This window comes from Syngnathus typhle, linkage group LG1 (assembly GCF_033458585.1).
Source record: "Syngnathus typhle isolate RoL2023-S1 ecotype Sweden linkage group LG1, RoL_Styp_1.0, whole genome shotgun sequence".
NCBI classification, from domain to species: Eukaryota; Metazoa; Chordata; class Actinopteri; order Syngnathiformes; family Syngnathidae; genus Syngnathus; species Syngnathus typhle.
Genome location: NC_083738.1, coordinates 6,462,658 through 6,480,141, shown reverse-complemented (window position 1 = coordinate 6,480,141; position 17,484 = coordinate 6,462,658). Strand labels below are relative to the sequence as shown.

The 17,484-nt window shown below is 43.7% G+C and overlaps 1 protein-coding gene across 2 annotated transcripts in view; it reads right to left on the bottom strand.

Annotated features, from left to right (window-relative positions):
- The window catches only part of gria1a (glutamate receptor, ionotropic, AMPA 1a), a 75,142-nt gene that overhangs the window by 31,015 nt on the left and 26,643 nt on the right, over positions 1-17,484 (bottom strand). For both annotated transcript variants that reach the window (XM_061285179.1, XM_061285189.1), the window contains exons 5-11: positions 14,534-14,587; positions 8,233-8,391; positions 7,755-7,922; positions 6,851-6,955; positions 6,605-6,715; positions 1,588-1,794; positions 832-1,277 (exon numbers count right to left, since the gene is read on the bottom strand). In XM_061285179.1, the coding sequence (XP_061141163.1) occupies positions 832-1,277; positions 1,588-1,794; positions 6,605-6,715; positions 6,851-6,955; positions 7,755-7,922; positions 8,233-8,391; positions 14,534-14,587 (1,250 nt within the window). The remainder of the gene's footprint in view (positions 1-831; positions 1,278-1,587; positions 1,795-6,604; positions 6,716-6,850; positions 6,956-7,754; positions 7,923-8,232; positions 8,392-14,533; positions 14,588-17,484) is intronic.

Genomic DNA, 17,484 nt, shown 5'->3' with positions numbered 1-17,484 from the left:
ATTGGGTGCGTATTATACATGGGTACAAGCTTTTTTCCAGCATCAGCATGCCATTTTTAGGGGTGCGTACTATACATGGGGGCGCACTATACACGGAAAAAAACGGTAATCAGAAATGAAAGGGACCGAAAGAGGATGGCAAAATTGTACCTGCAAGATACTTGGCAGTGACATCTGATGCATTCACTGGAATCACCGAGAGAATAAAACACCGAGCACGAAGACCAAGGTCTCGTCAATTTCTCTTTTTTTTTTATCAATTAAGTCATATAAAATACATAGCTAGTCTGGCATTTGCATTTATAGGTCATATGTTACCTGAAGTCATGTACGTGCTGTAAGGTTTTAAAAACAATTGCTAAGCTGCAAGTCAATCAGTTTTTCCCATCTCATCAAAACCTTAGAGCGCAATTGGCATGGCATTTGTCGTAGAAGGATTAGACATGTATATATCTAATTTTGTATTTCCAAATAATGCACATCCGTGTTAATGTTTAAAGAGACAAGAAGCTTCTGCCCTATCCTCAATCTGCTAGGTCAGACTCACACGAACAGTGATAATACTAGCATAATCCTCTCCGGAAAGCTCAGAATGTCGACCTAAGAGTCTTTAATTTCAGACACTTAATGAGATTTTTAATTGGTGACCTTTGGAGAACGCTTTCTTGCCACTACGTATGAGAGCACTAATGGGAGCAGACAGAACATTCAATACTCCCATCAGGATCTGTCACTATTGTCTTTCAAAGAGTTCAAGTAAATCAAAAGTTCAAATAACAGGTTGATCAGTTTGAGTGACATGCAGTGATCTAAATGGAACAGAGGTCTTACCGTGGCGAGATATCGCAGCCTTGCTGCATGAAAGCCCCCAGTGAGAACCAAAGGGAGTTGAAGATGCCAAACTCATTGGTCTGCTCCGGACTTTGCTGGTTGGAGTTTGCTTGGGTCGTTGTTTGGCCCTGCTGCAAACCGTTGGAGCCCGCCACCTGAGAAGGGCTCTGTGGCTCTCCTCCTTCCTCGTAGTCGTCTGCGTGCCACTCATAGGGGCTGAAGCGACTGACAAGGAACAGCACCACACTGACGCCAATGTAAGCAAACACTATGCACATCCAGATCTCGTAAGCCAAGGGGTCCAGAAACGAGAACACTCCGGGTTTGGATTTGGTGGGTTTCTTGATCATGATAGAGATGCCCAGAGACATGAAGGGCTTGGAGAAGTCGATGACTTCCTCTCGGACTAGGGTGATGGTCAAAGGAGCCACAGCCACGTCTGCTTTCTGAGGGAGAGAAAATTCGCAATGCACATTTATGTTCATGGATTACAACATTGGTTGAATTACATTGTATTTTCAATACACGACCGCTAATATTGAGTTATGAAACCCACACCAACCATCTTTCATTCCACGAAAACATGACTGCTGTGGATCCAATCAAATAAAAATGAAAAAAAACAACAACAAAACTTACACAGTATGTAAAATCAGTTAAGCTCCTCCTTTCAACACAGCACACTCGGAGCCTGTACCCTTATTACCGGATAAGACTTAGAAACAGATGGAACCTCATGCGAAGCAATACACTCACCCCATACACAAGTTCTCCAACCATGCCGTTCCACATTTTGGTCTCAGCGTCTCTGGCGCCATACTTGCCATCCGAAACGATCTTCAGTTGGTACTGGTAGCCAACATGTTTGGCTATCTCTGCAGCCAGCTCGACAATGTAGCCCTCATACTTATCATTCCCAACAAGGTGCTCATGTTTCTTCTTAAGCATCACATATGGTGATTCCTAAAAATACACAGCATAAAAAGCAATGAAATGACGGAATGACTGAAATGTGTATGAAATAATTAAAACTTACTGAAACAAAAAGTCTTTGGCTATATGACTATATTGAACAAGCTGTCGATTAGCGCAGTATAGCGAGACATTTTAAGTTAGTTAATTTGTTAATTAATTTAAGCAGTTAGTTAATTTAAGCAGAGACAGCATTATGCTTCATATTAAAACTGTGAGGGCTCTTTGCAGCACAGTAATCCTTATGAAAGGAATATTATTGACATGAAAATGTACTTGTCGCTCTGCAAGAATTGGAAGCAACATTATTTAAATGACATTACATCATGTTTATTAGGCTGCATTCCTTTGAAGGTACGGTGTGTAATTAAGAATCAAACAATTAGTATAACAAAGTGACACATGAACCAGAGGGGTCAGTGAGGTAGCAGAGGAAGACAGTATCAATGATTGGACTTGGTCTTGGAAAAAAGGATTAGTGTGTCTGTCTGTCTGTCTGTCTGTCTGTCTTCGTGGTTCTGGCGAAGATCATGCTCAGAAGGCTGGTCTTTGTCTTAAGACAGTTAATGGAGAAGAGCAGGGAACATCACCTCCTTCATCGACCTCAGCAAAGCATTCGACACCATCAACCGTGAGTTGCTCTGGAAACACCTCTCCAAACTAGGTGTACCACCCACATTTCTAAGTATCCTCCAGCAGCTGCATGTTGGGATGGAAGCCAGAGTGCTCATAGGTGGGCTCCAGTCAGAGCCCTTCAAGGTGAATGTTGGGGTGAAGCAGGGCTGTGTCTTGGCTCCAGTGCTCTTTAACATCCTCCTCTCCGCCATTACGTGCCTCTTCCATCGTGGCACGGGTCATGAAGATGGTGTCCAGGTGGAGTACCGCCTAGATCGAAGCCTCTTCAACATCCGACGGCTCCAGGCCTACACAAAGACCAAGACCTGCCGGATCCATGAGCTTCTGTATGCGGATGACTGCGCTGTATTAGCTCACACCCCTCACTTGATGCAGCACGCCCTGAACACCATTTCCTGCCTGTACCAATCCTTTGGTCTCCAGGTCAACATTAAAAAAACTGAAGTCATGTCCCAACTCGCTACCTCTACCTCCTCACCCCCCAGTTTCCAAATAAATGGCATTCCACTCAACACAGTGGATCGCTTCACTTACCTTGGCTCCACTTTGTGCTCATGCTGCTCCCTTGATACTGAACTGCACGCACGCATCAAAAAAGCCTCATCATCCTTTTTTTCAAAACCGTAATCTGAAGGGCAGCACTAAGATCGCGCGCTGTGTACAACGCGGTATCTCTCTCCACTCTCCTCATTGGAGCGGAGAGATGGACCCCATACCGTCAACACATCAAAAAGCTGGAGGCCTTCCACATACGCTGCCTGCGGAGGATCCTTGGCCTGTCCTGGGAGGATCGAGTCCCCAATACAGACATCCTCAAAAACACCAACTTCATCTGCATGGAAGCGGCCGTGGCGGTGGATTGGACACACCATCCGTATGCCTGACGACCGTCTGCCCCGCCAAGTCCTCGACGTCCAATTGAGAGGTGCAAAGCGCTCTGTTGGGGGGCAAAAGCGGCGCTTTAAGGACTACACCAGGGACCACTTAAAGCAATCCCACATCAACACTACGCAGCTTGAAACTCTGGCACTCGACAGATTAACCTGGCAGATCACTTGTGCCACTGCAACTTCAAAAATGCACCAAACCAATCAAGACAGACGATCCAAACTCAAAGATGCTGAGTGCTAGTGTTGAATTAAAGCCAATCTGCTTCCCTCCTTCAGATCTCCCGCTGACAGCCTGTTTGCACTTGCAACTAGTTGTTTTGTAGTCAGGTACAAAAGTTGCGAATGCATGGTGGTGGAAGCACAATGCCTCAAGCAACAGCTCAGCCAGCAAAAAAAGTTAGAAGGTGTAAAAGCTCTGCACTGCAAACCCTTCAGTCTAATAAATGTTAACACCTAATGTCCTCTTTGGCTTTGAGGCAAATATCCCATTTATCTTCTCAAAGAAGGGGACACTGGTAGAAGATATTGTCAGAGAGTTTGTTTGGCTCGTGCAACATTCATGCTTAAAGGGGAAGTTAACCCCCAAAATTTTCTTTGTAATAATATGTTCTGTCCAGCCTAACTAGTTGAAATAAAATGTTCTGATGTTTGTGGAATATAAATAAAACAGGGAAAATCCACCTGTTTTTATCAATCTCAGGAGGCAGCTGTTTTGCCTCTTTCTGTCCCACGAAAATGCAATCACTTGCCAAATCTCAGGTCGCAACCAATCACGTCTCCCAAGTTTTCTGAAGCTGAGCCACAATTTGTTGTGACCTGGCAACTGTGGTGTGGTTTTCTGGCTGGATCCATTCCAAGACTTGTAATAATACATGTGCTGATGCCCAGGGATAAAAAAAAAATCCATACTTAAAATATATAGAGCCAGTATACAGAGAAATGGAAATGAGCTATTGACAACAAATGTATTCTCTGATATCAAATTTTCCACACAAGACAGAACCAGAGAACATACTGCCAAGCTAAAGTTACATCTCCAAGGTTGTCTGTGTGTGTCTCTATTTATGTCTATTTAAACCAGGTGTTCTCAGAAATGGTCTTAAATTTCAAGGGGATGTCAGCGATAACCTTGCTGCTTTACTCACAAATCCAAACTAGTATAGAAACACAACTGCAGCTTTACCTCTTCCAGACAAGGTCACTGAAAACTGACAAGTTGAATTCAACTAGAGGATCGTAATCTAAAATCTGACTTGTCAAATGCTTTACTCTAGAAAGTTTGTACAGACGCTATTAGGTACCGTTGGACCCACCCTTCCTTCTAGAATCTAGAGTTGTAGTTCTTGATACTAGAACTTGCTTGAGTTGAGTTGCTTGAGTTGGCGTGATCTCCGCCAGCATCACGCTGAGCACGGGGGCCCCCCAAGGCTGCGTGCTCAGTCCGCTGCTCTTCACCCTCCTGACGCATGACTGCACTGCAACCTACAGCGACAACCGTATAGCGAAGTTTGCTGACGACACGACTCTGGTGGGTCTCATCACCAAGGGAGACGAGACTCAATACAGGCTGGAGGTTGACCTTCTGACCACGTGGTGCAGGGACAACAACCTCCTGCTGAACGTCGACAAGACCAAGGAGATTGTTGTGGACTTCCGGAAGGGTCACACCCAACACCTGCCGCTGACCATCGACGGTGCTGTGGTGGAGAGAGTGAGCAGCGCCAAGTTCCTGGGGGTGCACATCAGTGAGGATCTCTCCTGGTCCACTAACACCGCATCACTGGCAAAGAAAGCCCAGCGCCGCCTGTACTTCCTGCGGAAACTCAGGCGAGCGAGCGCTCCTCCGGCCGTCATGACTGCGTTTTACCGCGGCACCATTGAGAGCGTCCTTTCCAGCTGTATTGCTGTTTGGGGTGGCGGCTGCACTGACTACAACTTGAAGGCCCTGCAGCGCATAGTGAACACGGCTGGTAAGATTGCTGGTGCTTCGCTCCCCTCCTTGAAGGACATTTACACCTCCCATCTCACCCGCAAGGCGACCACGATTGTGAGTGGTGTGAGTCACCCCGCTCACTCTTTGTTCGAGCTTCTGCCCTCTGGGAAGAGGTACAGAAGCCTGCGCTCCCGCACCACCAGACTCTCAAACAGCTTCATACTACAGGCTGTTAGGATCCTGAACTCGCTCCCCCGTTCTGCGTAGCGTCCTGTACTTTTACTGTCTGTACTGTATGCACACTGGCTCTTATTTGTTGTGTTATCTGTTTATTTATTATTTATTATTACTCTTATTATTTATTGTTTGTGCCTTTTTGTTTATGATGTTTTTTACTCTTGCGCTATGCTTGCTGGCTCCGTTTTGCTCCTCTTATTTATTGTGTTATCTGTTTATTTATTATTTATTCATCACTCTTACTATTGATTGTTTGAATTTTTGCCTTCTTGTTTTTATATTGTGTCGCGTACTTGTATGTCTGTCGTGTTATGTGTCTCGTCACCGTGGGATAGAGAAAACGTAATTTCGGTCTCTTTGTGTGTTGTGACATGTGGAGAGATTGACAATAAAGCTGACTTTGACTTTGAGTCTTTGCAAGATTCTTTGACTGGTGGTGGTTTAAGAGTCCAGTATTTCCATTCACCAGTTTTTCCAACCCATGTATTCACAGGCGCAGCAGTTGATTCTTTCAGAATCCATCCATCCATCCATCCATCCATCCATCCATCCATCCATCCATCCATCCATCCATCCATCCATCCATCCATCCATCCATCCATCCATCCATCCATCCATCCATCCATCCATCCATCCATTTTCTGTACCGCTTAGTCCCTACGGGGGTGCTGGAGCCTATCCCAGCCGTCATCGGGCAGTAGGCGGGGGACACCCTGAACCGGTTGCCAGCCAATCGCAGGGCACACAGAGACAAACAACCATCCGCACTCGCATTCACACCTAGGGACAATTTGGAGTGCTCAATCGGCCAACCCAAGCATGTTTTTGGGATGTGGGAGGAAACCAGAGTGCCCGGAGAAAACCCACGTGGGCCTGGGGAGAACATGGAAACTTCACACAGGGAGGGCCGGAGGTGGAATCGAATCCGCACGCTCCTAACTGTGAGGCGGACGTGCTACCCAGTGCGCCACCGAGCCGCCCTCTTTCAGAATCTTGCTGTATTATTCACACAAATACATGTCTGCTAGGTATCATCTTGGTCGTAAGAATATGTATTTTTGGGGAGGGCGGGTAAATGCCCTGGTTCTATTTTCCACAAACTCACGATGATAGTTGTGACAATGTAAGTTCGGTTCTGAAGGCCATAGGTGTCATTGCTGCCTCTCATGAAGCTTGCAGTAGTCACATATTTCTCATCTTCATTCCAGTAGCCAACCTGTAAAAGGAATGAATTATTTTCTTAACTTTTTAAAAACCAGGTCCTATATTAATCCTGAGGATTTTACACTTGAAGAACTAATTGCAGATCCAATATAAACAAGCATATTAAAGCAGCCGACATAATGCTCACCTTTTTGGGTCCTGATGGAGCCAATTCCATCACACTAACAGTGTAGTTGGTTCTGCGACCTTTCTCGTTGAATTGAATATGACCAGTCAGTCCATCGATACGGACCTAAATTTGAGCGCCAGTAATTGACAAAGTAAGAAACTGTAACATATATACTGGAGACAGAAGCACAATTTTTCTCCATGTCACAAAAACAAGTGTCTGTATGGCAGATGTCCCGGACGGCAATGTTTGCCTCCCTACGGAGGTGAATGACAGACGGGGCGGGGCGTGTGTCCACGTACAGTCCAGTGTTTGTCTTGGCGGAATGATGGAGTTAATTGAGCGAAAACAGCTTCATTCCACAGACTATCCAAAGGCAGATGGCGAGAATGGGCCTCTGCACAGCCGTTCTGCAGACGGAGCCTCGGGCTGCCGGCATACATGCATACTATTACCTGATATGTTCTATGTGGTTTCAAGTCTATTATGACTTTCAGAGAAAATAAATAAATAAATAAATGACATTTTTAGTCTGTTGTTTATTTGAGGAATTTTCTCCATTTCTTGATAAGAGCTCATGCTTGTGTGTGTCTTTATGAGTAAGAAGCAAGCAAGAGCAAGTACACTGTTTCCTTTTTCATTGCCAAATATTACATTTCTAAACTCAATTGCTGATGTCTTTTTCCATGATGATCACAGCTGAGTGTTATTGCCTGCAGACATTGTTTACCAGCCTTGATGTCACTTTTGATACTGGGGACTTTCCTACGACTTCATGTGAACTTTAGATGACAGAATGAGCCCTAATTTGCTCAGCCAGCCTCAACTCAGGAGCTGTTAGCCCATGTGCCACTCAGGGACGGCTGTATGACTCTCGAGGTTCGTGTGTTTGAATGCAAGGCTTGTCTGTGTGTGCGCAGACCTGCTGCAAGGCTCTTTGGATGTCTATGCCTTGACCCCATGGAGCTGGTGGGTTGGCAAGGCATTCTCCAGCGTTGCCCCTGCGCGAGATGTCTATCCTTTGTCTCCTCAAATTCTGGAATGCTGTTGACATGACTTTTACGCCATCATATGTTAATGCTCCAGTGTACTGGAAGATAATTAGAAAAAAAGGCAGACAATTTTGGAGACTGATGTGAGAATATCACCTAAATAGATGGTCAATATCACATCCATTCTTCCATTTGCTTCCTAAGTTAATTGCTTCACACTCATTCATTACGTTTGCTGGTTAAATCCATAATAAGATAATCTTATTGCACGACAGAAGCATTTTAAATTTTGAAATGGGACTGACTCTATCATGCCATATTTACTCTCACACAATTTAATCTAACAACTCTTCTGATGTAAGGAAAATGATTATAGATAATTATAGCAAAGGTAAACATTGCAGTTACTTTGAGTCCAGTCTTGGGTATTTTGGAATCCTTGTTGTCAAATTCTATCCATTGCTGGACCACCCTACTAACACTGGGCTCTGAGTTGTTGACCAGCTGGAAGCCGGTAATGTTCGCTCCACCCTTCCGGAGGTCTGTCAGGTCAATGTCCAGGAAACCCTGTGAGGGGAGGCGGACAGGCAGGCAGAGTGAGAGCCATGGGCAGAGACGCTCACCGGCCACAATATTAGATGCATCTACACAATCGAATGTCGCAAGAGCTATACTAACAATTCTGACAACACAAAACTAAAGAACAAACTATCTCAGTTCATACCATTTTGTTTTTGTTTTCTCCTACATTAACCTTGTTTTGCTAAACTATTATCAATAAACTAAAGAGGTGAGAAAAGATGTTGCAAAAGAGTAAGTTAGTTGTTTGTCTGATAAAGCTAAAACATAAAACTAGAAGAAGGGGATGAATATTGCAATACCTCATTCTGTCATTTAATATTAATGGGATCCTGAAAATGAAATGCACCTCTTTTGCACTTGAAACGCAAGCTCGTATAAGAGACTCGCTGTCTCTCCTCTGGGACAAAAGTAGTGAGAAAAAAAAATAGAAATGCAAGTCCCCAAGTGGAGTTTACAGAGTAAACAACTTTTGAAAAAGATCGAAGCTTACAGGCCACAATGCACAAAAAGCAGGCAATGTCTTCTTCAGTCAGAGCATAATGGACTTGGCTGTAATGATAGAGGCAACGTCTACTTCCTCCCCATCATGTGAAGAAGACTATTTTTATAAAAGGGACAAAGGCAAGTCAGTAAGAACCAGAGAGTTGTGATTGAGAGGGAAGTCCAAGGGAGAAGAGCTTTGACTGATGAGAGGAGACGGTGCCACTCTGATTGACAGAAAATCTTTCCATTTTCCCTCTGATCTTTTTGGTTGAATCTCACGTCAAGGTTTCTTTGGGCTCTCTTTGTCAAAAGGCCATATGCCAAATGGAACTACCGTATTTTCTGGACTATAAGTCGCAGTTTTTTTCATAGTTTGGCCGGGGGTGCGACTTATCATCTAGAGCAATGGTTCCCAAACCTTTGCAGGCTGGCGCCCCCTTGGCTCCCCAGTGAATTCCTAGCGCCCCCCCCCCCCCCCCCCCACACACACAGACACATATGGAAACAAACACCTCTTTCTTGATATTTGGTATGCTGCAATTTGAAAAGAGAAAGGTTAAACACAAATGTGTATTTCACAAAAAAACCCCAATTTAGTAAACCAATTTATTTTTTAGCAGTTTTAACTGTTTCAGCAACATAGAATGGTAAATAAACATTCCACCAGTAACATTGTCTCACACTTAATATTAATGGGATGGATGTGCTTGGTGCAGGGACATAAGCTTCTCAACATCAGGCTGGATCTCACTAAGAAGAAGTCGTAGATCCCCGCGGTCAGTAATTTTCAGTCGTTTTTGTTTTCAGTCAAACAAACGTCGACTTCGGACTGCCGCCCCCCTACCGCCCCTTTCTTCCTCACCGCCCCCCCCCCCCCAGATCTTTCCACCGCCCACTTTGGGAACCACTGATCTAGAGCCACTTGTGTGTGAAATTATTAACACATTATTATATGATTTCACATGTCATTTCCACACTAAACCGCAAGAGGGCGTGCTAGGTCTGTGTTGGCAACTGACGATGTGTTTGACGTAAGCGACGTAGAAGAGGAAGTGCAGCATCTTCTATCTCTGGAGTTAGCAGAGTTGTTTAAAAGTTACACAGAGGAGGAGGATTTCATTGGATTTAGTGATTTGGAGTAACACGGATGGTTTGGTAAACTTGTTAGCATGTTATTTATGCTATACTTATATGAATAACTCTTAATATGTTATGTTAACATCCAAGGCACGTTCTCAGTTGGTTGTTTATGTCGCGTAATGTTCGCATAACGTACAATAATTCAGCCTGTTGTTGCCTTTATTCTGTTTTTATTTTAAATTGCCTTTCAAGATGTCTCTTCTTGGTGTTGGATTTTTTCCAAGAACTTACCCCCAAAAATGTGACCTATACTCCAGTGCAGGGGTGCCCAATACGTCGATCGCGATCGACCGGTCGATCGCCAAGCCACTATTGGTCGATCGCGTGATATTAAAATGTTGTTGTTTTTTTCGCACTTGACGCGTGTACAAACAACGGCGCTAACAACACAACACAAACACGCTAGCTCACGAGTTCCCTCCAATTGTCAGAACCCTGTTTTTTCTCTTAAACTTAAGAAAGGGTATAAAAATGAGTGGGGCAGCCGGCCATAGTAAGAAGTATCACTCTCATAGGGAATGGGAGTAGGACTTTTTTTTCACAATGACATACGTATATATATATATAATTTTATTTTTTTTAGTGGGTAGATCTTTGTGACTTGGTCATTTCGAAAGTAGCTCGGGAGCTGAAAATGTCTTAGATATGTCTTTTTCCTCTTTATTATGCATTTTATGGCTGGTGCGACTTGTACTCCGGAGAGATTTATAATCCAGAAAATACGGTACTTTCTAGTCCAGACAATAAATAAACAATTGATCATTATTTTAAATCCAGGAAACCTGGATGACTGAGTAGCTTTATGTGCTACTGTTTTTATGATTTTTTGGAGTCTAGTGAAGGTTGGCATGGCAACAACTACAACATGAAAGCCAGTTCATGCTTCAATGGAAGCAAATGTCACCACCTGCTCCCTTAAGTATGAGCATGCTGCCAGGTGTCCTTCTTCCTGCACTTTAACAGCAAATTCAGGAGAAAAAATAGACAACTGAAGAACGAGTCTGCCTTAGTCACAAGGCTAGCGCGATTAAAAAAAAAAAAAAAAAAGGCTGAATATAAACATTGGTCACTGGACCGGTCAATAGTACGTGTAGATGCCATTCATTATTTAATAGCGAGAGTGAACAGTGATTTAAGTGCCTTTAATGAATGTTCGTATACTTTTCTGTGGTCTGTATAGTAATTGTTTTGGGTAATTGCCAATTTAGTGTCTGTCAGGCTGATATGCAAGACAGGCATGTGATAATGCGGGGTAGCTATGAGTCTGAGGTTTTTCTGTGCAAATGTGACCAGAAAAAGAAACCAAGCCATTTCATTGAGGTTTGCTGCTGCATCTTGCTCATTAGCTAACATTTTATCTCACTTGTTAGATTATATAGTGAACCTCTTTGGTCGATTGTAAAATAAAACCTTACTGTGACAAAGTTGCTAATAAACCGGGAAATATATTGAGGTGCTCTAAATAATTTGCTTCTGTATTTGTCATGTAGACCAGTGGTCCCCAATAGAGATGCACCGATCCGATATCTGGATCGGATATCGGCCCCGATATCAACAAAATAGATGGATCGGGTATCGGAAAATGCAGCCGATCTGTGAGCCGATACTTTCCTTAATCTATTGGGACGCGGGCTACGTCATACGTCAGCAGCACGTGTGCCGCATGCCACGAGAGTTTTCTAAACAAACGCAAACATGGAGCGAACGTTCGCTTCTCTTCCCCGGGTTGCTAAGCGGACGTCAAACCCTGCGCGTTCGCTTCTCTTCGGGTTGCTAATGGGACGTCAAAGGCTGCGCGTTCGCTTCTCTCCCGAATGGGTGGGGGGAGGGGGGGAGGCTAATCGGATGTCAAACGCTGCGTGTTCGCTTCTCTTCCGGGGGGGTGTTAATGGGACGTCAAACGCTTTGTGTGGCGGGCTCCATCTAGTGTGGAAACTGAGAAGCTGAGCTCAAGCTTCTTGTGCGGGCCATATTCAATTATGTTTTCAGAATTTGCTGCGGGCCAATAAAAACTGGACCGTTAGTTTGGACACCCCTAATTTAGAGCAAAGAACTGTGTAGTCTGCCTGATGCCATTGCCTTTGGTCTTTTCTGTTCCACATGTAGAGTTATGTAGCTTGTTAAGTCAACCATAATATCGGATCGGTATCGGGTATCGACCGATACGCAAAGCCACGGCATCGGTATTGGTATCGAAACTGAAAAAGTCGGATCGGTGCATCTCTAGTCCCCAACCATCGGGCCGCGGACCGGTACCGGTCCGTGGGTCACTTGGTACTGGGCCGTCAAGCCGCACAGAAAAAAAAAATAATTATCGACGATCAAATAATTCAGGTCAAGACACTCGTCCCGGTCACGTGACATGTTTCCCCAGTCGAGCCCGCAAAGCTAATATGTGGTGACAGGCTAACTAACCAGGCAATGAAGCATTCAAAACTGCTTCAATACATGGAGACCAATCATCCTGCAATAAAAGACAAACCTTAATCACTTTGGGTGTCATTGTCTCCGATTACGTATAGATGGGACCGGCTCGTTTCTGAGAAACAAACTCAGTGCTCCCACTAATTCAACGTAATGGTGAGTTTTATTTTTGTCATTTGTACTTGTTTTTATGTCAGTCGTATCATTTTATTTCATCGTATTTGTATATTTATTATAAATGTATTTTTTATTTATATAAATGTCGGTCCGTGAAAATATTTCTGACATGTAACTGGTCCGTGGCGCAAAAAAGGTTGGGGACCACTGATGTAGACTACATGTTCAACTTATATTTAAGAGCTTGCACAAAGACTCGTGAAACGCAATTCACCAACTTTGGTGCTCAAGGAGTATCTTGAGCACCGGTCAAGTACACTTGGTCCAGTCGGACTATCTCATTCTTGTCAATGCGAGAAAATGGAAACAAAAGTAGCACAAACATTTTAATGGCCTGTGTTTGAAAATGATTGTTATTCTTGCATTCGGGGTAGACAAGCACGATTGAGCCATTCTAATAACTGCAGTGGTGAGAACATTTTCCAGGTACAGCATATTAATGCTGTTATTACTACAATGTCAATTATTCTCTTCCATGTCACTGAGTGAATGTGAAGAATGCTGTAGGGCAGGGGTCCCCAAACCTTTTCCTGTGAGGGCCACATAACTTTTCCCTTCTCTGATGGGGGGCCGGTGTCAGTTTGTAACAGAAAAAGTGTGACGATCGTAGGGGATCTTAAAAAAATTGTTGTTTTCCAGAAAGCCACACATAACCAAATAACGGTTATTTAATAACCCTTTCCAGGTTCTTTACAGGAAAAAGGCAGGAAACAAATAATTACACTATTAATGAAATAAATAATAACTAAATAACTCTCTCTGGGTTCTTCATAGAAAAAAAAGCCATGGAACATTAACTTTCTGTTGTGCCATGCACAATCTTAACAGATAAAAGTTCAGCTCAGTTGTCAGAGCAGAATCACTCTGACACATATGAGCAGTCTCTTAAAGTTCTTGTGTTCCTTCCTTATAATCCTTTTGTAGGTTCCAGTAGGCTTGTAGACACCGCTGTCTTTTTTGTTAAAATTTGCTAGTGCGTCATAGTCTGGAGTAAAATTTGCTGTGGCAATTCTTAGGCGAGATCCGAGGTGTTGGTCCGTTTACCTCGATCTGTGACGGGTTGATGTTGACGTTCATGTGGCTGAACGTCACGTCGCGTACGTCGAGCCAAATTGGCCACTCTCTTTTAAACTCTTGGCACTGTGTCCACCTTGCTTTTCCTTGGGCGACTCATTTTAATGGAAGGATTCCAGGGGAAGGTTTGTGGGTGGCTTTAGCGCAAAACTGCATCTGAAAGCTCAGCGCGCGAATTACAAGAATGCTGTCGTCACAGCCCCCGCTCTAAATTCGGGACTGATACAAATAGAGCGCGAGTGCGCCATGTCCGTACTACGGAGTACGTACACTCACTTGTGAGTGTGCACCGAGCTTTCTGACACGGCTTCCGGTAGTAAATGCGCAGGCGAGCGCTTCCCCATCTACTGGGGAAACGCAGTCATTGCAGGCAAAATGACCCAAAAAACAAATTAATAATACAATTTGTTCAGGGTTGGCGGGCCGGATTAAACAGTCCCGTGGGCCGTATCCGGCCCGCGGGCCGTAGTTTGGTGACCACTGCTGTAGGGTGATCTGCAGAGAATTGGCATGTCAAAAATGGCAGTAGTCAAATTAAGGTAATAGATCTAATCTTAAACTACATTGACTGCCTAACCTGTCATCGTGCTCAAACTGTGTCAATATGGCTAAATTGTTTGCAATGTCCATTTGACTCATAACAGTGACAGATCTGAAAAGACATTTAAAGGCGGAGCTCCATTTGCTTTGCTTTTAGTGTCAAAGGCTGTGAACTGCAGTCTGATTGGTCAGTAGGTTATATAAATCGGACGAACTGGTTCTTGTCCATGTACCGACATCCCTTCTCCAGAAGATTCATTGTGAAAACCAGAGGAAGATGAATGCTTACCAGGTTTGCCAAGATGTAGTGGTAACTCTTTGCATTCTTGCCTTGCTCAACAATCTGCAGGAAAGAAAAATAAGAATAAAGGATGAAATGACCCAGACACAACAATGTGTTGTGCAAGCGTAGATGTGAGAGTGAGCCACCGTCAAAGTAGCATTCGATACCTAGTTGAGTGTTCATGACAGGCAAGGAAGAAAGTGGGTCCGTACAAGTTAGAGCAATGGCACAAAATGAGAAACTAGGTCAACCTACAACACTGGATACACTGGATTTACATTTATTATTTGTTTTCCAGAATGACCTTAGTATGATTATTATCAGGGATAATTAACATGATCTTATTACTCTTTGACACTGTCCTCTCACATACTGTAGCTTACAATACATTGAAGGATAAAAGGGATTTCTGTATGCATTTTTAACAATTATTTCACAACTACTATATTTGTTATAAATATAGAAAAGATGACAACTTAAGAATATATCTATTTTTTAAGGATATATACATTTGTGCATGTAGTTTTGGTATAAAAATAAAACAACAATGTCGAGCTTTCTTTTTTGCAAAAATATATATGTGAGCGCCATGTGACCTGTCTTGTATTTAAGTCCTGTCTGTGTCACTCCCTGTCGGATCATTGCGTGTCTGTTGTGTGTTGGTGTCGCGATGTCGTTTTGGTTCCTGTTGCTGTCGTCATGTCCTGCTTGTCTCACGTCCCGGTCAGTCACTCAAGTTATTGTTTTGTCAAGTCATGTCAGTTTGCCTTTTGAGTTCTCCAATAAACCCTGATCCAAGCTGCACTTGGTCGCCCTGCTCCATTTCCACCATCGGCTCGTGACAGAGGGGCTGCCTTACAAAATAACCATGCCCCCATATCAAGTTTCTCAGCATAGAATATTCAATCAATTTATTTTGTTTAATCATGAAACAGTGAAATGTGTGTAATTGTTTAGTGGAGTCTTACTATTTTACTATCTATTTTACTATCACTGAGAGCTCTCGTTTGATATTTGATGCGTAAATAATTCATAGCAATCAGTGGAACATCATGATGATCAAACAAACAAAACAAAAAATGTGTAGCATTCATTTCTCATCGCCATGGCAGCACAGCATAATGACACTCGCCTTTACTGCTGACCGGTCAGCCCCACCCCAAGGGTCAGGCCAGATGAAGTAACACATCAAGAGGTGTGGAGCATAGTGCCGACATCAATTTATTCATACATGTATTCTTGGCCCCACTTTGACGTTTAAATAGGCTGCCCTCTCGTCATTGTGGCGCTCAAGGCAACTCTCGTGCCTAAATAGAGACTGTTTTACGATTCAACCACTGAGTCTCATTGGCGTCAGCAAAGCATTCTGAGAAGTCACACGAATTAGGCCTGAGCGGACGGCTCTAGTCTAAAGTCGTGCACCATCCAATTAATATTTCTTACAGTCGATAAGCAGCTCATTCATGTGTCTACGTTGAACTAGTGAGCACATTGTTGCTCCTCTTGCTCTCTCAGCATATTCCCTTGAGGGGGGTGAGCATTTGTTTTATGTTTAGTGTGCGTACGCATGTGTGTGTGCACGTGTGTGTGCGTGTGCGTAATACCGCTGCAGGTTACGGCAGAAGGTGGCATTTGTTATTAATGGTGACCCCAGCACAAGGCGGGCCCTACAGTCAAGCCTCGGGCAAGGAAAAGTAAGAGGAAGACACACACACACACACACACATGCACACACAAACGCACGTACGCATGTATGCACACGCACGCGCACACATACATGCAAATGTTTGTGACATGCGTGCCCATTAATTACCCATGCAAATTCATGGCATTCAGACTCTGCCCCCCAAAAGAAAGGGCCAATATTTTTCTCGTAACAATTCTGTCACCAAGGATGTTCTCCAAGGAGACTACATTAACATTTAGCTGCTATGAAAAGTCATCCATAGTATACTGCCAGTGACATTATCGTAAGAGAATCTGTGTACTGTAAGAGATGAATGAGACGAACACGGGAGTTTAAAGGGTGAAAGAGGCAGGCGGGTGTGTATTTGTGCGCACTGCTGCATACAGGTGCCAGAAACTCTGTGGGTGCACAACTGGGGCACCATGGAGACGAGGATCAGATGTGGATGATTGATGGTGACTGTCTAAGTGGAAAACTTCTCAGTCCAGGCTTCTGAAAGACGAGAACTGATGCAATAACTTTAACTGTTGACCAGGCCATCAATAACATTCACGACCAACTAAAATAGTCTCTACTGTATGTGTGGGTGTGGATATGGATGTGAATGGGTTGTTGTAGCAAAAATATGTTTACAAGTACAAGTGTGTTTTTGCATCTCATATATGTACCATCCTGAAAACGTTTGTGTGTCTGTGTGTTATTTAGTAGTTTCACTATTTGTCTGCATTTTGTGGCATAGTTAAAGTAATTAAAGCCCACACGTAATGACAAAATACCGGTATGTACTGATTCAGTCGCTGAGAGCGTCGTCGTTTTTTAGTCAGCCGCTGTTTGGGGGTCATGTTCTCTCAGTAGACACACAGAGCACTGCTCGCCTTGCTGATATTAGCAGAGTGGGATCCTGACATGGGTCGTGCACTGCAGTTTCAAAACAGCATTGGCGGAGCCACGCAGGTGTACAAAAGAAGAAACAGCTAGTCAGAGCCAGCAAATGCCCTTACCCATGGTTGTAAAAAGAAACAAGAAGTCAACAATGTAACATTTGACCATGTTAATGCGCACTTGTGAGTGTTCAGGCAGGCGGAATATTTTTGACAGTCAATTTCAACACATGACAGGATTGTCTTTTGTTTTTATACATTCATTTTGCCATTGAAACATCAAAGTGGTGCTCAAGAAATTGAATTAACATATTGAACTCTCTGTTCGTTGACAGCGCACCTGCACCATGAAGCAAATGCCGGCAGATCCTGATTTTCATATTAGCACG